General features: G+C 38.0%; 1 protein-coding gene across 3 annotated transcripts in view; it reads right to left on the reverse strand.

The window, feature by feature from the left end:
* Positions 1–25446, reverse strand: part of STXBP3 (syntaxin binding protein 3) — a 49500-nt gene that overhangs the window by 958 nt on the left and 23096 nt on the right. For all 3 annotated transcript variants that reach the window (XM_034778767.1, XM_034778769.1, XM_034778768.1), the window contains 14 exons: positions 24923–25001; positions 20789–20889; positions 18372–18526; positions 15915–16005; positions 14397–14521; positions 12757–12861; positions 11982–12039; positions 11655–11720; positions 9500–9580; positions 8301–8439; positions 7319–7425; positions 4820–4918; positions 3818–3903; positions 1847–1995 (listed from right to left, as the gene is read on the reverse strand). In XM_034778767.1, the coding sequence (XP_034634658.1) occupies positions 1847–1995; positions 3818–3903; positions 4820–4918; positions 7319–7425; positions 8301–8439; positions 9500–9580; positions 11655–11720; positions 11982–12039; positions 12757–12861; positions 14397–14521; positions 15915–16005; positions 18372–18526; positions 20789–20889; positions 24923–25001 (1441 nt within the window). The remainder of the gene's footprint in view (positions 1–1846; positions 1996–3817; positions 3904–4819; positions 4919–7318; positions 7426–8300; positions 8440–9499; positions 9581–11654; positions 11721–11981; positions 12040–12756; positions 12862–14396; positions 14522–15914; positions 16006–18371; positions 18527–20788; positions 20890–24922; positions 25002–25446) is intronic.

Below are 25446 nucleotides of genomic sequence, written 5' to 3' on the forward strand. Positions count from 1 at the left end.
TTTGCAGACATCAGCATGACACACCACCAAATCAAAATTGCGTGTTAAGTATTTTTATTGTACCTTTCATACGTTAGATACAGTAGTTTAAAATGGTTTAATGATTTTGATGCTGGACATGCAGTGATTATGGAAGCAAATGCTCCTCCCACCCCCAAGTTAGGGGTGGCTTTGACTGTGTTAGCAGGAGAACAAAACCTTGGGGGCCCTTCCAAGGATTCCACTCCCCCTCCCCCCAACCACATGGGTTTGAGAAGTGGAGAATCAGTGCCTAATAGGCTGAGGATTATGCTGTGCTCTTTTGTACAGCTTATTTGCTTCCGCATAACTATAAACCCTTCCCCCTGTCCATAGCTGCCATAATCTGAGCACCAGGAAGAAAAGATCCCCTTCTCCCTCCCCCACTTCTGGGATCAGAGGACCACCAGCGTTTGGGGCTGTGTGGTAGGCACTACGGTAGTCACCTTTTAAGGGCTAGGAAGTAGTGGCCTGGGCAGCAAGGAGTGGGGTTTTTGCCTTCCTCCCAGTAGCCCAGTGACTCAACAGGTTGGCTAGGTTGTAAAATGCATTTTGGCACAATGTTGCAGGTGCCCAGTGCAGGTTATTGTTCAACAGCGTTCTCTGATAAACCTGAGTTGGAAGCAAATTAGGAGATATCTCCTAAAGAAGGCAGCAAATGGGGCTGGGCTTCTACTGTCTGGTACAGTAAGAAGACATCTTTCCCCGCACTCTCTTGTTAGGTGATGGAATCCCAGAAGCTGTACTAGAATCAGTTAACAGAGTGTATGTGGTTGGGGGGGGGAGGGAGACAGACATGCTGATGGCAGCCTTTCACCAAGTAGAATAGATTCATCCAGTGCAGGTCATTTGTCCTCTGTAGTTGCTGTTGGATGGTTTCCTGATGTGTTACTTAAAGTTGAAGCTAAACCACATTCCTGGTGTCCTGTCTTCCTTCTTGTGGTGTCTGGGACAATAGCAGCCACCATTATGCCCTCTCTCAGCATCAGCTCTGGATATCTGACTTTTTTAAACTGAAGTTTTACTCCTCTGACACATGCTATAAGATTTTTAACTGCTATCTAGACAGAGCAACAGCAGCTGGTAGAAGAGCTATCTCCAATAATTCCTGCAGCAGCTACACTGGTAAGATCAATTCTTGGCATGTGTCATGAAACAACCAGGACCCACTACAATTCTTAGGATTATGTGGACTTCATCAGAAGTAAATGATTGACCCCTGGCTAGAGCTAGAAGAATGCTACCAAAAGTTCTGGGCCAAACCTGTTGCCATTTCAGTTATTACTGCAGAAAAATGTTCTAAGTCTAATATTTTTGCACTACTCTGGTTTGTGTTTTCCAATTTCAGCTGGTAACAGTAACTGCAACAAGTTCAGTAATGGGCTAGGTGCAAGTGAATGCAAAGATGAAACAAAACAGTTGTCAGGACATTCACTGTAATGCGTACCTTTAACGATCAGCTGCATGACTCCTGTGAGTCATACATCTGATTCAGTAATTAGGATACTACATTTCAGCAGCAAGACTGAGATCTGAATTGTCTCACATCGGTTATCAATTCTTCTTTAGGGATTTTCAGGGTAACCGTGGGAACGTGTCTTTTTAGAACAAGAAACGAAGGCAATAGCCATAAAGGACCAATTCAGATCTAGGGATACTGGATGTAGTTTCAAAAGAGCCTAGTGGCCATATGATGCTTTTTCTAGACTGACCTAGGGAATGCAGAAAAATATGCTTGTTTTTCAAAAATGCACTTTAAAATTAAACATTAGGCTCAAATGAAGCACCTCATCTCATCTACTACTTCCTCTTCCCTAGATAGGCTTACCAATAATAACTTCACAAGATTTGTAGGCTTGAGAAACTTCATAAGCACTGCGCATCTCAGAGTATGTGATGCCTCCAATTACAAAAACTATCAGCTTTGAACCACTCTTTCGGTCATCCAGGTAACTAGTCTTGGACTTCTGGCGAGCACTGTAAAATAGTTCATAAAAAAACTTGAACACATAAGAGCACAGTGATATATTGCATCTAGTTTCATCACCCACACATAGTGTAATGTACTAATAAAAATGACAGAAAATTTCCAGGTTTGCAATGTTGCTGTAGCCTTCAAAAGAGGAGACTGGGAGCTTAAATTCATAACTTTAACCTGGACACTAAAAATCATGGTCTTCTGCCATAAATCCAGGGTCTTTATTATTACAACAAATCTGTAAGCCACTAACCCGGTTTTTGGCCTTATGACAGCAGAGGTGTTAATGTGCTATTTCACCTTCAATGGTCCCTTAGAATGTGTGTTAGCTACTTATGCTAAACAAATCTGTTCCATCTCATATTTAGCTGTGACACTGATTACCTTTCCAAGACCTGAAGAAGAGCTCTCTGCAGTTCGAAAGCTTGTCTCTTTCACTAACAAAGGCTTGTCCAACAACAAGATATCTCACCCACCTGGTCTCAGAAAATTTCCAGGCAAGTCTGACCAATTAGACATTTCAGGAAAACTTAAAGAAAATTAGACACTTATTTTTCACAGTTCTGTAGAAGAATATCTTTTGACTCAAATTATAATTTGATGAATTACAAGAGGAAGTCACAATTACATAAAAAAATTTGACCAAAAAGTGTACTACACCATAGATACAAGTCTAAAACCTACAGTTATCACAAAAGGGAAAAGTAAATACAAGTGAGAAATTTAAGATACACCTGGGCGCTACACACCACACACACACACACCTATGAGAAAAGCTTGAAAATTCTGAATGCGAATGATCCAATTAAACCTTTCCCAAAAAAACGGTTCATCTTCTTTAAGTCAGACAAACATCACTGTCCTTCTCAATACCTAGCTGTAAATAGCACCATGATGAATATTGGCCAAAACTGAAAAAGACTGCTGGACAGTGTGCTACAGCTGCTGGAGGACTGTTAGGTCACACAGTCTCTACATTTGCACTGCATTGACCTCAGTAGGTCAGCAAACTACTAATGCCCCCAAGACACCCAACTTCAAATCTGTGACTAGCCAGAAAATTGTGCCCCTACCTATCAAAGACCTGCCTATAATGATCAGTATTTGTGACATCTAACATAGATTATTGCAACTCCCATCTGAATCCACACATTGAAAAAAGCTTTAACCGGTACTATGCAAAGATTCACTGAATATATAAACACACACCCCCTCCACACTAGCTGTCTGATATTCAAAGACTTCCATGGGACTGGACTTAGCTACCCGTGATCACCTCTCTCTCTAGGGATCACTGATTTCCACAAGAGTTAAATTCCACTAGGATAATTAAATTGTTCAGTAAGGGGAGGCTTGTGAGTACAGGAGACAGAACTTTCACAAAACTCAGACCTAGCCTACAGACTTCACTCTTTTGAAAAAATAATGATGGGAACTGTCACTTTCAGAACTAAATGCAAAACACATTTCTTCAGCCTAATACAGACACAAGACACAGTCACACACAAGCCACCACTTATAAACGACTCAAGCTAACTCTCCTAAAGGTGACTTAATTCTGGTAAGAAAGAGGTTATTTAAAATAAAAATATGTGGGAGGTTCTCAAACTACAATTATGAGCTATATTAGTAACTAGCTTGAGGGTCATGCAGCAAAGCTCCAGAGATTAACTGAAATGCTTTTTAGTAGATTTCATTTTGTACTAAATAGTTACTTCAGCCCTACTGGGCATCATTTCTCAAAATGAAAGTTATACAAGGCACGTAAGACAATATAGTGAGAATAGTCTATTATCCTGAATATAAATTGTAACAATTTACCTTACTGCCCCTGAACCATTCCAGGATGCAGGGCACTGGGAACAGTAATGCCATTCTTTTGAATCTAGTTTGTTTTCTATAGCATCCTGGAGGAGGGGAAAAATATATATATTCATTTTAACCGAGTTATGTTGAAACACTATACATATACAAAACCCCATAAATTTCAACTTCTGACAAGACTGGCTGGTTTAAAACTTCAATCCAGAAGCAGTGACAAGTCAAACAGATTTCACAAGCACCAGTGCTCCTACTGTGAAAAAGACTAAGCACCACACCACATCTATATTTAATTACTGTAGTGCTGAAAGTCATTTGTGACTTAGACGCCGTGTATCATGACGAGGAAGAAAAACAGAGGGAAGTAATTTCTAATTTTTAACACAACATTGATTTAATTGTTCAGATTTCATCTTTGATTTTTTTTATGTATAACTGCATTAACCTACTTAATTTCTCTACAAAGAGAATATATATATACACACCCCCAAACACATACACATATATATAATGGGAAGTCCGAGTTTCTAAAGACAAAACTACACTACTAACTTTGCATGGATTTCCCAGGTGACTAATGGCATCCATTACATGAATTTAACATTTAAACTACAGTCTAAAGATCCACTACACACACACACACACACACACTTTAATTTAAAGAACCCAATATCAAACTATCAGCCACTGGAGAAGAAATTCAAACGTCTCCCTCTACCTTAATTTGCTAGCTTTAAACTATTTTCCAGTTATACTTAAAACTAAGTTTACCTTATAAATTTAATTTTTTATTTTAATATACTAACTAGAAATTTAGTGGTTATGTGCACATGTCTAAAGAACTTTCCTCTTAAGAAAATTTTATGGAATATAAAATATAATTAACTCAAAACTTTTATAACGCCATTTCAAAAGATCATCTTAGATAAACTGTTAGAAATATTCTTAAGTACTTTATAAGCTATATTGCACCTAGGAAACAACTATGTTCTTACAGTTTACCTCCATAACATCTTTGATAACAGGTGTCCATCTAGAAAGCTGAAATGTTTCTTCTGAAGAGCGATCCTTCCTTGATTGTCTACGTTGCTGAGAAGCAGACTAAATAAAGATTTTAAAAAAATATATTTATATATTAAAAAAAAAAAAGAAGCTATAGTTTTATTATACTATTTCTTTTAAATCATTCCCAACAAAACAAAGTTCTAAGGAAGTATTGCACCATGTGCATTAAAGTATGTAGAGTACATTTCAGCTGCAATTCAAAATTAAGTACTGGAAACCTCTATTTCAGAAACAAAGAGCTGGATATAGTTATGTTTACCCAAAAAAGTGATTGTTTGAATGCTGAAGTGTATATTATACAATTGCTAAGCTAATGGCTCCCCACATATAATTCTTGCCCAGTTGCTGGAGCCTAAGGTTTACAGCAGTGGTCCCCAAACTTTGTACCTCACACCTGTCTACCCTCGTACTAGATTTTATTATAAGGCACCTATACACTTTGATAGAACAGTGAAACGGGAATAAAGAGTGTTTCCCAGGAAGTATGATTAAGTTATAAAACAAAAAAAAATGAAAAAAAAAATTTTTTTTGTTACTATGAGGACTGCCTATCTCACTTAAATGATCAGATTCTTAAAATTAAGTGTACGAAAACTCCAGAGTTCAGACATTACATTACACTATACTCAAAGCCTGCATAACTTTGACAAGTTATGGAACAAACAGCTTGCATCAAAATAAGATTATTTTTGTAAAAATGTTAGTTTTCCAAGTAATATCTATCAAGTGTAAAACCAGCATACTGTTTTAAAAGTTAGATATGTCGCAAATGTTAGCAGTGGGAATTTCTCAAGAATTCCTAGCAAAATAACTAACTTCTGTAACTTCTAGATTCTCCCAAGAAAAATGTGGAATGCCATATTAAGAGTTGCAGAAAAAGCCTTAGAGCTAAATGGAAAAAATGCAGTATTTCTTACTGTAGGAGAGAGTGAGAGCTTGGAGCACTCGACCTGGTGCAAGACCTGAGGCCCGAACCAGAGACTGTGAACCAAAGTCAGGCCATGTATTAAAGTAGATGCTTACAAGTACACTCTCTGATACAGGACCTTGGCAAAGGTACTGCTAGTGTTGCTAAAATACAGGCACTCCTAAGAAGCAAGGGGGTGGGAGTGAGGGTGTCCGTCCAACATATTAGCCCAGGTACATCCTGACCTAACACCAGATAAGAGGGTTTGACAGAAGTGATGAACAGGGACGTTTGGCCTGAGACATCTAGAGCAAGGTACAAGGGGAGGTAACAAGCAGATGTCATGAAACATGTAAGGTGGTACATAAATTGTTTGTCTCAGGTCTATAAATGTCGGGGAACCTTGCCTTAACCCAGAGGTGGACAAACTATGGCCTGTGGGCCGGATCCAGCTCATCAGGGCTTTCAATCTGGCCCACGGGATTGCCAGCCCCGTGGAGTAGTGGGGCTAAGGCAGGCTCCCTGCCTGCCCTGGCCCCACACCATTCCTGGAAGCCACCCGCACCATGTCCCTGCGGCCCTGGGAGCGGGAGGAGGGGCGGGGGCAGAGGACTCTGTGCACTGCCCACGCCTGGAGTCACCGTCCCCCACAGCTCCCATTGGCCAGGAACGGGGAACCGTGGCCAATGGAAGCTTCAGGGGTGGTTCCCACAGGCAAGGGCAGTACACGCGGAGCCACCTACCCCACCCCACCCCACCCCCAGGAGTCACTGCAAGACATGCTGGCCACTTCCGGGAGCGGTGTGGGGACAGGGCAGGCAGAGAGCCTCTGCCTTAGTCCTGCTATGCACTGCTGCCACCCCAAAGCTGCTCGAGGTAAGTAGTGCCGGGCTGGAGCTCGCACCCTGAACCCTTCCTGCATCCCAACCCCCTGCCTTGATCCCCCTGCTGCACCCCTCCCACATCCCACCCCCCCGCCCTGAGCCCTCAATGCTGTCGCACTCCTCCTGCACCCAAACCCCCTGCCCTGAGCCCTCTCCTGCACCCCAATCCCCTGTCCTGAGCCCCTTCCTGCACACTGCACCCAGTCCCACACCCTGCACTCCAACCCCACATTCATGGCCCTGCATACAATTTCCCCACCCAGATGTGGCCCTCCAGCCAAAAAGTTTGCCCAATCCTGCCTTAACTCTTTGTGCAGCTGAGGGGACAGCAGAAATTCCTGCTGTTGACTGAGCCGCTCTTTGCCACTGGGCTCTCGTGTTAGTGTACCCATAGCTCCTATGAGATGCTAGTACTGTGCTTGAAGATACTAAATCTGGTCAAGTGCCTCTGTCACCGAACCATTCCTGTGGTCTTTCTTTATGAGTAACACTGAGGCCTGCTGAATTAGCAGGCTGAATTGTCTGCTAGAGCTAATAATATCAGAGCTCCAAGAACAGAAGCACTGAGCAGCTGGAACAGCTAAGTGGCCCCTGGATAGCGTTATCACAGCAACAACATTCCAGCCTTCAAAACTTAACACTTACCGAGACCACAACAGGTACACCAAGGTATTTCCAATTTTTTATCATGTCGCTATCACTTTCTATTTGTACATTCTGGATCAGTTTGTCCAAATTCTCTTGTGTAGTTCCTTTTGCCACAAAGAAAAAAAATTAGTAAGTTAGATTTTGAATTAACAAGGCCATCTGATACTTTAGGATAAAATTAGCTCTTGGTCCCAGACATGACAGGATTTTTGATTATTTAAAAACTAGGGTATATTTATTTATTTGATAGTTCATATAAATCTATCCTTTTAAATTTACCATAATCTGCTTCAGATACTGAAATAAATACTTGAAAATTCAAATGTCACTTCATGCCAATCTTTGAGACTACATTAAAATCTCTATAGGAGTCTCTATTTCCTTTACTCCAACAGCAATCAGTACATTTCTGGGTCCAGTCCAGCAGATCTTGATGGTCCAAGGTCCCACTTGGCAAAATAATTCACTTTTGGGGAAACGGAGGTGGAAGGAAAGGCAAGTCAAACCTCATTCAAAGCTTAATCACATTATCAGTTACCTAAGTTTGTGCTACTCAGTGCTTATGATTGAGAGCTCAGGAATGCATTCTCCTCTCCAGTTTCTTTTCACCACTCTTCCCCACCCACTCCAAATCCCAGGATGCACCTAACAGCAAATCCCACCCCAAATCCTCCAAACACTGACCTGGGTAAGGAAGGGACAATTCAAGAAAATATCCCACATACCAAGTACTGAGATGCTGCTCAGATAATCTATTGTAAAACATAAATGCGTTTGCTTGTTGTGCTGTATCACTTCTAGCCCTGTATGAGAAACCTCTTCAAGAGGCATCTGGGGAAAAGAGGCTACATGTTATGGCAGAATTTCCTTTTAACCTGCCATGGCCTAGTACGACTGGTCCATACCCAGTATTGGTCTCTGCACTAAAACCTAGTATTGAAATCTATAACATATTGAAAAACAAAGCAACTTATCATACCATTTGTGCTGAAGATATAAAGGAGGATAGCTCTTATTTTATCATAAGAGTCATGGTTTTTGTTGAGTAGAACTGGAAGAAGGACTCTCATTGCATCTTTCACTTTTTGGCCCTCTGCATCAGTTCCAAGAGCTAAATCCTAAGTTAAAAGCAAACAAAGTGGTCTTAGTGACCAATCATTAAAACAAATAGCATCAGTTTGTGTTTCTATATTTAGTTCCAGCAAAATGCGAGTTACCACTAACTTTACAAACATTACCACCATGGTGGTTGTGATGGAAGTGTTTCACTAATGACTCTTAACACTGAACTTAAACCAAAGGTCCTGTGTCTACACAATTGAAACAGCTATGCTAAACTATTATAGTTGTGTATTTCAACTGTGGTATCAGAGCTTGTATTTTTTAAACCCTGTAGCAAAACAATTTTGACAGTCCATGCTGGCCAGTCAAATCCTGTTAGAAAACAGCTCTGCCAAAGAATTTCAGCTATAATTAAACACAGTTGTCAGTAAGGGCCCTGTCTGTACAGATGAAACTAACAGCCTGAATATGAACATTTTCAAAATTGAAGAGCTTTTACATTGTAAATATTGTAAAAGTTTGGTCAGATTTTGTTTAATGTTGTATTACCAAGTTCCAGACCAAAGACCACTATAACAAAAGTTGCTTCTTATACCCATGTTATATTTTGAAATTATAAGAGTCTTTATGTTCATAATATTAAAGAATAAGCTTAAACATTTTAAATATGATTTTGTACTTCATACTTCAGGTTAACAGTATTAACTTGTTTGTTTATGGTACTGCCCACAGTATACAAGCTGCTTTCTATGCATTCAGAAAGGGAGAGTACCAGCTCTGAGGAGCTCATAATCTAAGGTGAGACATAACTAGACAAGAAATTAGGGAAAGGGAAAAACAAGTTGGGATTTTTTTTTATTTTTTTTTTTTAAATAAAAAGGTCAACTAGATTACCCATAGGCAAAGGTAGGTCTTTTAACAGACTTAAATATTGACAGGATAGGAACCTCGGGGATGAAGTCTTACAGTAAGATTACTCAAGAGTAGACAATTTAAAAAAAAAAAAAATCAGAATGAAAAAGGCAGATACAAGCTACAAAATTAGTGTTATGAAAATAACTATTTCTGCATAGACTGCAAACATTAGATTTATTTACACTAACAACTTTCACATACCTGTTCAGTTTTGCACAGCTTTTCTATACTTGATTTAAACTTACTCATGCAATCTTCTGCAATGTTAAGATGGACTACTTGCTGTAAGAGAACAAACATCGTAACTTACTTCTTTTCACATAGTTCAGTCATAGCAGGAGTACAATTTAGTTCATTTTTACTAGTTACACAGTCATCTTTTGATTATCTGAGCTTAATTTTGTAACCACCTCATGTTTATGTGTTTTACTTAGAACAAGTGATGGCTTTTTCAGTAAGGATCAAATTCCTGGTTTTCAAAGGCAGAAACTTTTGCATGTGCAGTTTTTTTGTTTTGTTAAGACTATAACTATGACAGCTGCAGGTTAAGGAAGGTAGTAATCTATATGATTGGTAGCTATAGCCAAATATAGTTTAGATGACCCGTCTTGGCAGTAAAACACCAACCAGAAATTGCTGTGTCGTGTCAAGGTGGAGATCAGTCCCAAAGACATGAAATTTAGGAAGCCTAGTGTTCACATATTTCCATAACAGCCATCAGTCTGATTAAAGTGCAAGGAGGAAGAGACTGTCTAAATTAATTTTGATAATCAAATTGTAGTTACAAAATCTACAATGAAATTATTGGAACTGAGGTCCCCTCCCCCTTTACTAATTTCTCAAAAAATCTCAATCAACAGCCTATAATAAGTGAAGAACCTTGTGGCCTAAAATAGGGAAGTGTTGACTTATGACCTTCGCTTAGGATATGGGAATTAGCTTATGATTCTATATTTTGCTAGCTTCCGGTGACTGCCTCACCCTACTTGACCAATCCCTTACATCCTGCCAGAAAAGCACAATGTGACTGATTACAAGCTGATGTCACTCCATTAGGCTTTTGTATAAGGCCGCTTTATGATTATGAATTTTGAAATATGCCTTTACCAAATCCAATAATTTGAGTACTTCAATGCTGTGAGATCATGAGAGAGGATTAAATTCATCTGGATTACCTCAAATTCTAGCCCATTAGAATGTCTTCTCACAAATAACTAAGATACAAAATATGATTTTCTAAATATTAGAGTTCATAAAATGTATCAAATGCAAGTTTTGACCCTGGATGTTGCTGTTTTTTGACTGAAGGCAATACCAAAAATAAAAAATGAAGAGGACACTTTAAAACAACAACCAAAGATTCTTTTTTAGGTGTTTGATTAGGTAATTAAAACTTGAGAATTTCAAGTTTATCATCTGCTAGTCTCTATCTGCAATGTCACTACTCTATTCCATGGAGTGAAAAAACAAAAAAAGAATGCACCAGGAGAGTGCCATTCACAAAGAAAGATGGTTTATTAGACTTCTAGGTACTATTATTCATCTATAGGAGACCTCTTTCCCTCAACCAGCTTAAGTGATAAAGTCGAGATATGCAACTGGCTGGAACCTGATCTCACTCAGGAGTCTAGAACATCTTTAAGGGGAAATGCGTGCAACAGCAGTACATCTTTTTAAGTCTTGGTTTTTAATTTCTATAATGCATGAAGATTCTGCAGTGGGTTTACAATTAGCCACACCTGTTAACTTATGATTACACATCAAGTGAGAACATGCTCATGCTTCCGTAGTTTCCTTTAGATGTGTATTTTTGCAGACAGGGTTTCATTTCAGTTTTAATTGATGCATCTTACACTACTTAACTTTAGAATCTTTACTAAGAAAATAAAATACCGTGGTGTAAAGTTAACTTTGACAATATACTAATTGTGTGTTGATCCTATTAATTTGAAACATTTCTTCCATTCATCATTGCTATATAAAGAGAAAGTAAAAGCAATACTGCGAAGCATTAGTTGTTCAGACAGGTATCTACAATCATAATCCAAGTGCATTAGTTTACTTAAAGAGTATGAATCATCCAACAGAAGGCTTTAAACATTTCATATTGACAAAAAAAGCAGTCACACTTGGAAGTGGACTTATTCCTCAAAAAATGTGTTCATTGAGAACAAAAATATGATGCACCTAATATAAAACCATGCATGACAAAAGCTCAACAAAAAAAACAAAACAGATTTTTCCACCTTCAGGTTCTTGAATTAAAATCATAAAAATATAGCCCTTAAAACCAGAGATATTAATTGGTGAGAACAGTTGACAAGCAAAGTGTAGCAATGTACAGGATGCTGCTTACCTTGGTAATCTGTTTACGGAAGTGTGGCATCTTTTTCATTAGCTGGGCCAGATTACTTAGTGATAACTGTGATAACAGGACAGAGTTTAAAATGAACTGATGTTTCTTATTCAACAAATACAATTTTATTTATTTCCCTTACTGCTGGAGGCTGGGATTTCCCAACTCCACAGCTGAGAAACTCGTATCAATTTCTCAGGTAGGTTAAGAACCAATAACCAAACACAGAACTTTAAACTGACCTTGTTGAAAAATACACTAGGCAAGCAACTAAACATTAGAAAAAAATGTTTAACAATAAGTCAGTAATAAGTAACTATTTCTTACTTTTCCTTCTGTTGCTTTTCTCTTTGATGAAACTTCTTTCAAAAGTTTTGGAATTTCCCTGTCAGATTAAGAAAGTAAAGGAATGCTTTACAATCTGAAACAAGTAATTTATTATTTATAAATTAAATTAAGTTAACAGTATGATAAAGTAGTAAACACAAGAGATTTATGGTTTCCAAATATCATAACTGCTTTTAGTGAAAAATGAGGTTTTAAAAAAATAGATAAAAGATACGTGTTTCCATACATTTCTAGGTAGAAGACTAAAGCTAAATATTCTCAGTAAGAATACCATCAAGTTAAGGCAAACATTTTGGTATTCCATCCTGCAAAAATACTCCTTTTGGATGGGAATGAAATCTCTTTTCTCCATTCATGGCAAAGCTAAGTGCTTCTTGAATTCTAAATTTCCTTGTCAAAACTTAGATGAAAATTGTGAAGTCTCATCATCTTTGAAAGATATACAAATAATTTTAATTTCTAAAGGATTTCAATAAATATTGGTATATGATTTACGTACATTTGAGTTATTTTGCTAACATCAGTTTTTGGACACTAGAATTTAATGTGTACAGTACTGAGAGGTCTGTAAAAACTATTTTCCCTTAATAGCTGGCCAAACCAGATAATCTTTTCCCCTTACAAATCTGTAATCTTTCTATAATTATTCAATGTCTTTATACCTTTGTCAATTCTATTACTGTAGTATTTTCTAATTAAATAATATCCCTGAAATGTATAAAGTATCATAAACATCAAGAACGTATTCACATACTCTAACACATCTGCAATATGCTTGTGCCGAATTTTCACCCAGAGCTCATCCTCCTCCTCCAGAATTGCCTCCCTTTCCTTTCCACTGGGTCCATCTGTTTTATATCTACAGACAGGAAATCAGGTTATGAAATTAGGTGTTTCTAATGTATGGTTTACATAAAAGCAACTGAACATGTAGAATAAAAGTTAAATAACTATTTTTAACATTGGCAGATAATGCACAAAGATGATTTCTTTTTTAAAAAGAAATGTGGTTCTGAAACAATATGTACTATTTTAAGCATATTTTATGCACAATGCTCAGGAAAAGTTAAGGCTGATCCAAAGTCCTTAATAATTAAGGCAAAATTACATGAATTTTAGAATAATTTTCTTATGCAGTAATCTAGTTAAAGCTGGAAATCCATCCTGGCTTATCCTTTGACTATTCTGTAGGTTGTTGGTTTAAAAAAAACCACACACACAACAGATTTACATGCGCTTTAATTTCCTCTAGGTTTCTGATTTTCTCCTTTTGAATTGAAGTTGTGTGCAAAGTCAACCCATTGGAGATGACAAAATATAGATAGCATTAGACGTCTATACACCTCTGGAGGTGCAGAAGGACTTGTGTCTACAAACTCCATGTACAGCTACAGAATAGACTTTTGTGGACTAATCACTCCACAAATCTACAGCTAGCATGCTTAGCATCACAGATTTCAATTATTAAGCCGTTTTCTGTGAACAGAAGGAATATGATGCATATTAGATTTCTTATGACACAATACTTTCATTTATATTTGGATATAGTTGCAGAAACTCACAAATAGTGGTTAAACCAGAAGGCAGTAGAAAGAGAAAAATACAAACTTAATAAAAAAAATAGTGGCTCTACCTACTGGATAAAAATCTAATCAATAAGTTTCAAACTCGTAAGAATATAAATATAAATAAATGTTGCAAGCTTCGCATTATTTCTGAAACTCTTGTAAATTTCCATTTGATATATAGTTCTTCAGCAGATTCTCAGATATCTGAAATGCATCCCACAAAGGTTGCCTGATAGCATGGCAGAAGTATGATGACTTGTTTGTGACAAACAAATTTGGAAGCTGATTCAAGATTTATGAGACTTGTATCCTATAAGGTGGAACTAAATTAGATCCAAGTTGCAGAGCTCATACCTGGATCTCAACTTCAATAAATATAAAAAAATTCAGCTCTACTAGTCACCAATTAAGATTTCAGATTAGGATAGTAAATATAGCTACATCAGCTAGAGGTCTTCATTTTTCTGATCATAGGATAAGCCAAACATTGTTGCTGCTATGGACATTTTCCCCTCCTGCCATAGTTATCCATACCTCTGGGACACCCTCCCCACACCAAATCAGTCTTACTATTGGGGCCGTATCTTTGAAGGCCCACTCAGAAGCTTCAAGACAATGTAACCATTCAAAAATCTCTGGCAAAGAGAGGGCAGAAGAAAAAAGTTTAAATAAACTGTAGTCACCTTTATACAGCATAAAGTGGTAAAACAACAAATAATTCCCTCTGGAGTTCACCTTTAATGACTGTACAAATAAAGCAGATATCAAAGACAGTTCCTAAACTCAAGTCAGAATGAAGTATTTAGATACAAAAAGTTATACTTGCTTGTATGTATCATTTTCAATTGGTAGCAGATCATATGCCATTGCTTGGAAGGTAAGTTCATGGAGTACAGTGGACACAGGGTCAAAGCCACGATCAATTATTAACAGCTGGGAGTGGGTTTTACCCTAAAAACATCAGGACAGAAAAACTTTTAAGACGTACTGTACAAAGCTACAATGCTCCAAATCTATTTGAAGCAACCAAATCACATTCTAAGCCTTCTTGGAAAATCCTATAGAGTGCCAAGACGGTTTATTCTCTGATCAAGAGCAAGATTTTTTTTTTTTTTTAAATTCAAAAACCCATTACAGTTAAGTTGTCATTAGCTATACCAAACTGGCCCAGCTACTACTCAGCCACAAAACGGAGGAAGCTCTCTGTTTAAAGACAATATGTGTTCATACAGGATGTTTATGTATTGGGTTTTCAGGTACACTACAATCCTTTCACTTCACCTCAACAGCAAAAAAAAAAATCTCTGTTGAACTGGACAAAACAGAAAACAAGCATGTCTTAGGCTTGACACACAGAAACGTGGATATTATCTGAATCCTAGACCAAGAGAACTTACAGTTTTAAATGTGATAACCAGCTGATCTTGATGTGGATTCAAAATTAAGTTCTTTAGGAGTCACTAGAAGATCAGCATCACAAAACCTCAGCGCTTTGATTAAGTCAGAAGGTCAGCAAGAGACAGGACCAAACTGAGCATTCAGAATGGCACCAGAGGTCCCAGAATGCATGACTGGTTCCCAACCCTTTTATCAGAGGCTCTTCCTTCCCCCAATAGATCTTTTTCTTCTTTTTGATTTTCTCTTATCTTGTTTGCTCCTGTTTGTGCTCCCAGTCTCTTGGTGGTTGTGCCCATCTCATTTCCCCAGATACTAGAAAAGTACTTCATGCTTGGGTTGGGTGGAGTATCTATTGGTGGCACAGGGGATTCAGCTGCATTTATTCTTGTGGCTGAGCTGAATGCCATGGAATCAGAGACACTTGGGTCAGTAGGCCACTGCCTGAGCATGCAACCACCTGTACACGTTACCTATGACAAACTATTAGGGACTACTGTGGGAGAAATGAAGGATGGTAGGCATATTTCTAAGACCCCTGTTCTCTCACAGCAATGGGATTTCCATGAATCCTGAAGTGGGAAAATTGTACCCCCGAAATAATCCGCTGCTTTGCCCAGTGCCCTAAAAAGTGGGATGAGTCAAAATCATGCATTTTCCCTCTGATCTGCACCACCCATTTATTAGTCTGGCAACCCTCCTCCAGGTGGGACATCTGTGTGTGTTATATGAACATAGAGCATCAATTCTGTTTTCTTTGGATAAAAAAAACCTACTGCACAAGTTCTCTTCCAACCTGTTTTTAAATTACACAAAAAGCAACTGAAGGGACAATCCGTTTTCTATATTTAGTAACGGAATCTTTTTTTAAAAAAAACAGCAGTCTAACATCCTTTAACAATTTTGTTTACAAAAATAAAGCAAACATGCGATATAGCTTTCACTCTACCTTTATTTGGCTTTTCTCATCAATTTTATAGTAGTTTTCAAGCTTATTTTCAACTAGCTCTGCAAGTTTGCTGGCATTATCCAATGGCTTGCTGGAGGGGAAAAAACAAAACATCTCAAATATTGTTTATTAAATTTCTGTTCTAAGACATTTTAGTGTCAGTGTTCTATAATGCAACTACTTATCTTCAAACACCTGTAGTTACAGAACTCCTACTTAATTTTAAAACATTTCAAAACACATTTTTGCCATAATGCAAATTTACAGTATTTTCCCTCAACTGTGACATAAAACAGCTTAAGAGCTTACTCCTAAACACACTTAAGCATGGAGGGCTTTGGAGCGAAGCCCGGAGCTGGAGTGCAGAGCAGCGGAGCTGCAGGTTTTTGCCTGGAGCTGGAGCGGAGCACAGCTCCAAAGCCCATAAGCATTTCATTCTTATTTTCCTATCAAGCCCACATATCTATATGATCAAACCCTAAATTGTTATCTTGTACTCAAAACAAAGTGTACACAGGTGTTTTTTAAAGAAATATAAGCAAAACCAAAATGGATAGCAAGTCTTACCTACATGTACAATAGTCAATAAGAAAAGCGAAAGAACAATAATGGGATGGTTATTCAATTCTGGTTGCAGAAATACTTGAGTGAAAAATTTCAGTGTTTCTCCCCATAATTCTAGTTGCAAAGCTAATCACAAATAACAGTGTGTTACACCATATAATATTCAGATTTATAGTAATTTTTAGTTTAGATGCTATAAGATAAAAAGCCTTTAGTTTTATGGTTTAACTGTCAAAATCCTTTAAGCATTTAACTGTAAAAGAATGCTGCTTGTTGAAAATTTGTGTAAAAAGTTGTGCCCACACCACTCACAAAAAAACCAACCAGGAAACTTTTTCTACTTTTAATTTACTATTTAAACACAAGCTTGTTTAGTACTTTGTTCTTAGTATATTATAGGAAATGATAGCTTTAGAGACTGTATGGTGAAGTGGTAGAGAAATTTAATAATCTGCATTTCTATTATGCCTTTGATCAGAAAACATCAAAAGATGCTTGAGAAGTTTTAATGCGTTTAGGCCCTGATTCAGAAGAACATCCTTACTCAAAACACTTAACCACAAGTATAAAACTTTAAGGATGTGTTCAAACATATAAAAAGTCAGACGATCTGGCTCCAGAAAGAGTAAGTAGCTACTAAAGAGAAGGTATCTTTTATTGGACCAACTTCTGCTTTCAAGCTTACACAGAGCTCCTCTTCTTCAGGTCTAAGCAGCTAATAGGCAGACAGGCAGTTTTTGCTTAACTATTTTACCTGAGAATGAAATACTATTTAAATAAATGGCACCATTCCAACTGGTCTGGGGTTGTACAGTAATTATCTCTGAGCAGAACAACCAATACTAAAACAAAACCAAAATGGATTTAAAGTTACCAGTGAGACTGACATCCATAAAAAGCTAAAAAATTCAATGCTAGAGCTCAGAATATCTATTCACTACCCCACACTGGGCAAAATGAAAAAGAAAGAAAACTAAAGGGACAACTTATCCTTTTTTTAATTAAGTTTCTGTATAGTACACTTTAAAAAAGTGTGTTATCTTTAACTTTCAAATTTTAATTTTTAGAAGGTTTTTTTCTGCTCCTGCTTATTTTTTTTAATCATCTTTTCAGCTAGGGAGACTGGGCAGCTTGAAACAGAGAGAGAGGCAGGCCTGAGCAGATTTATTTCCCATCCCAACAGCAGTTGTTTAAATCCTTCCCTATGACCCGCAAAGGGCTTTGAGAGAATGGAAGTCGGGAACTTTCTTGGTCCCCAAGGATCAATTGCTCCCTGTTCTCTGGAGGGATTCAGAAAGAGAAGGGGACTCTCTGAGGGATTCAGAAAGAGAAGGGGACTCTCAACTGCGCTCCGATTGCTCCTTAGGCGCTCCCCCCCCAGATCTCAGACCTTAGCTTTTTCCCCTTCTCCTCTGGCTCCTGTTGCTTCCCAAATCCATGCAGGGATCCCAGAAAAAGGGAGATCTTCTCCTAGGCTCAAATTTAGTAACAGAAGTTCTGTTGATAGGTTACTGGTAAAACACTCATGCAGAACCTGGGGAACAGGATGCATGCAAATCCCCCTCTCCCACCCCCCAAAAAAAGTAGTACATGAAAATGATGTCACACTAGCAAATGAGACAGTAAGTGCAAGTGATTAGCAACAAAAGCACCGAGACTGACTATATACAAAGAGTTGTCAAATGCTCAAGATAAGCAAGAAAACAATCTGCACCACACTTACTCTATACGTGGACTCACATCAACTTATTTAATTATAGTTAAGGATAAAATATTATGTTTTCATTAAAAGCATATCAGAAGATGGAACATTGCTGTTTCTAAACAGCACTGCAAGTAGGAAGTCATAACACTGAAAACCCTACATATATTTAACACTATTTTCTGCCCTACCTTTTATATCTTACTCCTGGGTTTTCCTCTAAAGTTGCACATAATGTAACAATTTGTTCAGCCATTGCTTCCATGATGGCATCTTTACCATTTGGCTTTTCCACAGTTGGACTGTAACAGCAGAAGAATGCATCTGGGACATCGAGAGTAAATACCTAAGTAAAGCATAGACATGAAAGAGCTTAGCATTGTACATTTCTTTAAAAATAAAAACATCTGGTGTAAGAACAGTCAAAGGGGTGGGGACCTTATTTTGTAACAAAAAACTCATGCACAAGAAAATACATATCTAAGCTAACATTGCCTAATGATACCATTTTATTTTTATCTCAATCATCTCTCTTTTTCTCTGTCCTCTTGAGCTCATCTTTGTTTCTTGTTCTCACTCTCCTTTCCTCTATTACTCTCCTCCATTTTCTCTTCTCCCTGAAGAGACATTACTGTATGTTTCAACCTGTTCACTACCTGTACAGATGGAGGAACCTGAGGCAGTCAGAACTAAATACCATCCAATGTCTGGCATGGAGCAATATAATGCAATGCCAAAGTCATTATAAAGGGACACAGCTAAGCCTCCTTAGGCCCACAATTTGACATACATTTAAGAAGTTATAGTCGGGGGGGATGGGGAGGAGGGGTAAGAGAAATATACACATATACTTGTAGAACTTCAGCAAAAGATTTTACTTGTTTCTGACCTTATTAAAAACTACTCTTCTGGCTGCTCCCCAGTTAAGCAAGTTGCTGCCAGAGATTCACATAATCCTTATATCAACAGGCTCTCTTGACAACTTAAAATTACCTCCGTAGCTACGTAGCCAAATTCCAAATAGGAATTCCCTCTTCAGACAAAGGTGCAAAATGCTTATTTCCTTCTTGCAGAAGATGGCCATTCAAACCTGTCCCAGGATGAAGTCTGACTCTACCCAGTTCTATCACCATGCAAATTGGGCTTAGGAGACTAATCAGGAGAAGATGCATCTGAAGAAGTGGGTTTTTTACTCACAAAAATTTATGCCCAAAATAAATTTGCTAGGTCTTTAAGGTGCCACCGGACTCCTCGCTGGTTTTGTGGACACAGACTAACATAACTGCCAGGATACTTGTCATCAGGAGATTCTTATCTACCAGCCAAGCAAGCAAAAGTGCCCTTTATTGCATATTTATGATTCACAAAAGACCTCAAGGGTTCCCTGATTCCAAGGCATAAAAAGCTAAAAAAGGAAAAGGAGTATGGATTCTGCTTACTTTTTCCATTATAAAACCAATTATCAATTTTTCAGTTTCAGATAGAGGTTCTCTGGAGGACCAGAATAGTGAAATCCCACAACAGACAAACGTTTTCACAGCTCTCAGTTGATTTTGGATGCAGATGTTTCATCAAAACTAAAAAACTTTTTTTGGTAAAAGCAGTTTAATAAAAACAACCCTCTAACACTTGTGATAAAAGCCCTTTGTGTAAGTCAACATTAGGAAGAAGATTCTCATTCCATTACTACAACCCCGTAAACTCACCCAATAAAAAGTAGTGAGGAGAGGGAAAGGAGTCCTTCAGTTAGGAAGCTCCCTTACCAGAAAACAACAGGAGGCAAGAGCCTCTCCTACACTCATATACCAGTTGGGGTACAAGCGTTTGTGACCCTAGCAGTGTGGCACATAAGAGAGAGAGGGAAGATACACAGAAAACAGGGAAAAGTAATGTGAGAAGAAGAACAGACATTTCTACAACTTCCTACAGTGGAGCAAGGGTTCTTGACCTTGTGGGCTTCCCTATCTTGGCCAGTATTGATGTAATATTTCATCTTGTTTTTCTTTTATATGAAGTGCATGAGTGACAAATCTGCTATTGCAGACAGTTTTCAGCCTCTTTCACTGGTGGTTTTCACTCTAGCTGGTGATTATCCTCACCAGTGTCTTCAATTACTATTCTTAAATATATCAGGTAGTCTTTGCTTTTAGAATCCTAAATTCTCTGAATTGTTTGCTCTTGCTGAATTCCCATCTCTCAATGAGTAGTTGATTCTGGGGTCTTAACTAATCCTATCTAGTTACATGTCAGGATAACTATATTGCAAAATAGTGAGTAGTGCAGTTTGACATTGCTTAAAACAAGCCAGAACTCATTTGCTGCACTGAATGACAAAAGCTTTGCATGTCACCTGAACCCAGACATGCAATGAAGACAATTGAAAATAAATCTTTGATAGCAATAGCAATTTGTTTTCATCTTGCAAATACATTGGAAAGAAGCCAAAATGGTGGTAAGTTTTGTGTACTGTTTGTCACAAAGTCTGAAAAATATATTTAAAATAAAAACCAGCTACATTTCAGGACTTTATAGTGGATAAATCAACACTTAGAAATATAAAATGCAGTATGATTTCTGGAGTTATGCTAATATAAAGACTAAAGTTTACCTGAGATTCATATGGAAAGAAGGAAATATTTATTTCTTTGCACCTTCTTATAGCCCTTGAGCAGGAGGACTTCATTTTATTAAAGAGAATGTCAGGGCAAACTGGAAAAAGAGATTAAAAGGTTATGAAGCCATTTTATATTTATTTCAGTTAATTCATTCACATTTAAATTTGCAGCATAAAAACCTAATTTATTTATAAATCTCGTTCTTTAAAAGTCAGATCTGTTTCAGAGAATTACCATATTAGTCTGTGGTTCCAGCATGTGATCAGACAGGTATTCTCCCAGCTAGAAAATTCTGAACTTTTAGAAACCAGAAACATGCCCATGGCTTACAGAATTCCATCATCAGGTCCTTTCAAAAGAGAGGCTGAAACAAGAGTCAATCACTATTAATAGATAAAAATATTATAGAACCCTTGCAAAGGGAAAGAGAAGCGGTGTTAATCCACCGGGTTTGGGATCTCTCTTCAGAGAAGAGTTACAGGTACTTTTCTTTCCAGTGGATTCCAGCTTTTGGACACCAAAGCCAGAGAAAGATTTAAAACAAATTTAAGAGATACTGGAACAAACAAGGAGAAGAAAAAATAGTGAAAAACAACAAGAGGGTTTTGTGTAGGTTTTCTCTCCCCTTTCATACGAGTAGCAAGGCACCTCCTAAATATTACAAAAATGAGATTAAGATAGCCATCTCCTACACCCTCAAAATGGGCAATACACATCCCCAAACAAAATATAAAAGCAGATACAAGAGTTTGGTTGCACCTATTTTAGAAATATATTCTGTAACACTGAGAGGTTAAACTTGGATTCTTGTCTAGAAGCTGAATTTAAGCAATGATTAGTAAATATATGCAGATAAGACCATATGGATGCTTAACAAATTCCTTGAACAGAGAGCCAAAATGGGTTTTCCTTAAATGAAATAAATGGACAAACCTTTAAACCTCTAACAGGGAGCTATACAATTAGACAGCCATTCAGACATGGTTCTCTTGGAACATCAGAACCTATTGTAGGAGTGTTGTATGACACAAAAACCCAAGTGGATTTTAAGGGCTCTAGAGCCTATTTTAACTAAAAGCCTACAGACAAGAGACCACCAGGCCTCTTGAAGGTTGTTCAGTTTCTTGGTGGCTGTGACTTGTAAAGATCTTCCATTTAAAAAAAAAAAAAATAGCTCAACTACAAAGCAGCTCTATATGGATGAAATGTGGATTGTGAGGGAAGACAATTTTGTAGCACCAAAGGATAACCAAAGTCGCCAACAAATAAATGTCTTCCCATATTAATGCAAGGTCTAGGATCACTAGACACCCAGAGTCGTCTTTTTTTTTTTTTTTTTTTTTTTAAAAAGAGGTTCTTGCTACATTTGAAAAGGGAGATTAGAACCCATTGACTTTTAATGCTCATCATTAAATGCCTGAACCCAGTCTTAGTTGTAACAGCTCTTCCTTCTCCCTGGTTTCCTTGATGGAGTAAGAGAAGGAGGACTGTACAACAGACCTAACGAAACCAAGGATAGCATTGGTTGTTAGATCTGTCAGATTCACTTCCCTTTTCTCCCCACAGAGATTCCTTTCATCATTCAACAGGCCCTCAAGCTTCTGATAAACCTCCATAGGAAGGCTGATAAATATTTACACCTGTAAGTACAGATTCCAGAGGCAGCTGCTCTCACTGATTGTCACTAAACACATCACCAAACCAGATGTCTATGTCCAAGCCCTACCAGAGGTGGTGTTCAGATGTGAGTTTCTCCTGGAGGAGAGACTAAACAAAGAGGCAGAAGTTTCCTTCCATAAACTTGACAAAACTAATGCAAGTGAAGAAGCTGTAAGGCCTCTGATTGGACCTGGACTGAAGTGAGCGTCAAAGCAAAATCCTAAGCCCAGCACAGGAGCTAAATTCTGTTCTTCACTTTTACTAAAGCCTTTGAGGTTTTCTGGGTGAGCCAACTACAAGTCTTATTCAAGATCAGAAGGGGTTTCAGGCACTCGTAAGGCCTGATGGCTCAGGGGGATATCTGAGAACAGTGATAGGCACATCCATCATGTTGCACCGAGCATCTTCTGACGCAGCTGCTACATCTACCTCCCTCTTTCTTGCAAGTGAAGTGGCAACTAAGTGAAGAGCATAGTACCACAGTGCATTGATGAATCATATGCTAACCACTGAACAGATCCAAATCTTGGTAAATCCCCTGAAAGTCAACTGAAGGGATGGAACCTTAAGACTACTAAGAACATGGTGTGTCAATGAAGAACCTCTGTAACAAGAGGGGCTATTAAGTACTCCAAAAGTACTTAAGGCCCTGCTGTTGTTGGCATAGCTAGATATTATACCAAGAAGCTAGGGCCAAAGCCTCAAGTATGTCAAGAATGCAGATGACTAGCATGAAGAAGCACAGAAAGGAGCAGGAAATGAAGCCCCAACAATTGTTGCTGCTGATTTGGCAACTGTTTTGAGATAGAGCAGTTTGCCCATGAAGCAAGCCGAAGACATGCTTTGGGCAACAGACTGACAAGGAATGGGGAAAAAAAAAATCAGTAAAGGACACTGGAAGGCAGTGGGGAAATATATACTGAAGCTCAAAAGAGTGCTGCTATAAGTTGGAACCTTCACTAAAAAATGCTGCCTGGTCCCAAGGAGCTTTGTCAACTACAGTCAGAAAGGAGCAGACCTTGGAATTCTGGTGCCACCATGAAGCACACATACAAAGGGTATGGAATGCCCTCTGGGGAACATTTCACCCAATAATATGCTGGAAAACACAAGGCTACAGTGGAAATCTACTGTAATACGTATCTCAGAGGAAAGTTTCTGTACTGTTCTCATTTTTTCATTTTAACATTAAGGTTTTTAAGTTCTACCACAACAGCATAATAAAAAACCCCAAAAACATACACACAAGACAGAACAGTGACACCACAAATCATAAGTCAAACAGCAGAATGTAGTTTGGCTTTGGGGGGAGAGGGGTAGTCTAGTAGTGGATTTGCATTAGAGGTTTTTTTTTTGTTTTTTTTTAAAGATATAGACAGGCGTCTTATAATCTGGCCTGAGTAAGGGGAAAGCGTGTAACTGCACAGCTCCAAGAGTAGACCAGGAACCAAACTGATGCAGCCAAAATTCAATGTCTGCTTCCCATGGGGGAAGGAAGTTAAACAAGAATATAAGGACATAAGAATGGCCATACTGGGTCTGCCACATGCTTCAGAGGGAACGAACGGAACAGGGCAATTAGCGAGTGATCCATCCCTGTCATCTAGTCCCAGTTTCTGGCAGTCAGAGGTTTAGGGACACCCAGAGTAGGGGTGTCCTTTTCCTAGCACAGCTTATTTCCCTTTCCACACTCTTTCAGCTGTGCTGACTGATAATGGAGGGGGTGCAGCTTTAGTTCCCACACGCGCACAGGTTGAGGGATTACCTATGGACTGACAGCTGTTCTTTCCTTTGCGTGCAATTTATGATGCAAGTAGACTATGCAGAGGAATTAAGAGGACACCTACACTTTCTTACTTCCCTACAAGCTTGTGGAGGCCAGCTCAAAACTGAGTTCATAGTGAATAAGTGAAATATAATCAAACTTCAAACCACTGTCCTTGCAGCACAGCAAACTGTCATCCCAAGAAAGTCATTTTTTGATGTTATTTATGCACAGGATTATATGTTTGTGTACCTCATAATTTTGCTCAAAAGCTTCTTCCTTTACATTCTATAGCATACAAATACAGTTAGCAGGTTATAAAAATAAAACCAAAATATGTAACATTGAAAACTAAAGCATAAAATGCAAATGTCATATTTATTCTGGGAAATAAGAAGCCACAGTGCCACACTGAACAGAAACTCTAATTCCACATCCTGTGGCTTTCCATTTCTGGCTACAATGCCTTACAGCATAATTAACAGGCAAAGACAGAATTATGGGTTGGAGGTGTTTTAAAACACCTCAACTTAAATTCTCAACTCTGGTAAACAAGCTGAGTCTCGAAACTCCCCTTAGTGCAGTAGTTAATTTTTCAAATATGCACCAACTAGAAAATTAGAATAGGTTAGTAGCAAGATAAGACTGACAACCCACTTTTTAACATTTGTCATTATCGAACTCAATAAAAAAAATTACTTACAGTCAGTGAAGTAGACATATGCTGCTTTGTACTTGCTGGATGTTTTACTTACAAAGTCATTTATAAGCCCATCTACAGACTTAAGATAAAAATGCTAAATTGTAATTTACTATAAAGAAAATAACTGTCATTCGTGTCTATTTTGCCTGCTCTTAGAACAAACTTTCCTGGTCTATATTTTTGAAAAGTTAGTGTTTATTGATCAGTATGAAATCAGAAATACTGTAATCACAGTCACATGGGAATGTAAACACTGAACTATAATATTTATATATATCCAGCCCAAGGATGACAAAACAATGAAAGAAGATCAGTAATATTCTCATCTACAGAAGTTATACAAAAGATTGCTTTAAAGAAGCAAAGAAAGCAGAGGGGAGAAAGAAGATCTTACATTATATTGTTATGGATTGAAAATTATTTAATAATTGGAAATTCAGTCTCTTCTGAACATTTCTGTAGCATCAGTACAGCCAACTCTTTTCTACAGCCATTATTTTGAATGACAGCTTTGTAATAGCTCA

This window comes from Trachemys scripta, chromosome 8 (assembly GCF_013100865.1).
Source record: "Trachemys scripta elegans isolate TJP31775 chromosome 8, CAS_Tse_1.0, whole genome shotgun sequence".
Classification (NCBI taxonomy): Eukaryota; Metazoa; Chordata; order Testudines; family Emydidae; genus Trachemys; species Trachemys scripta.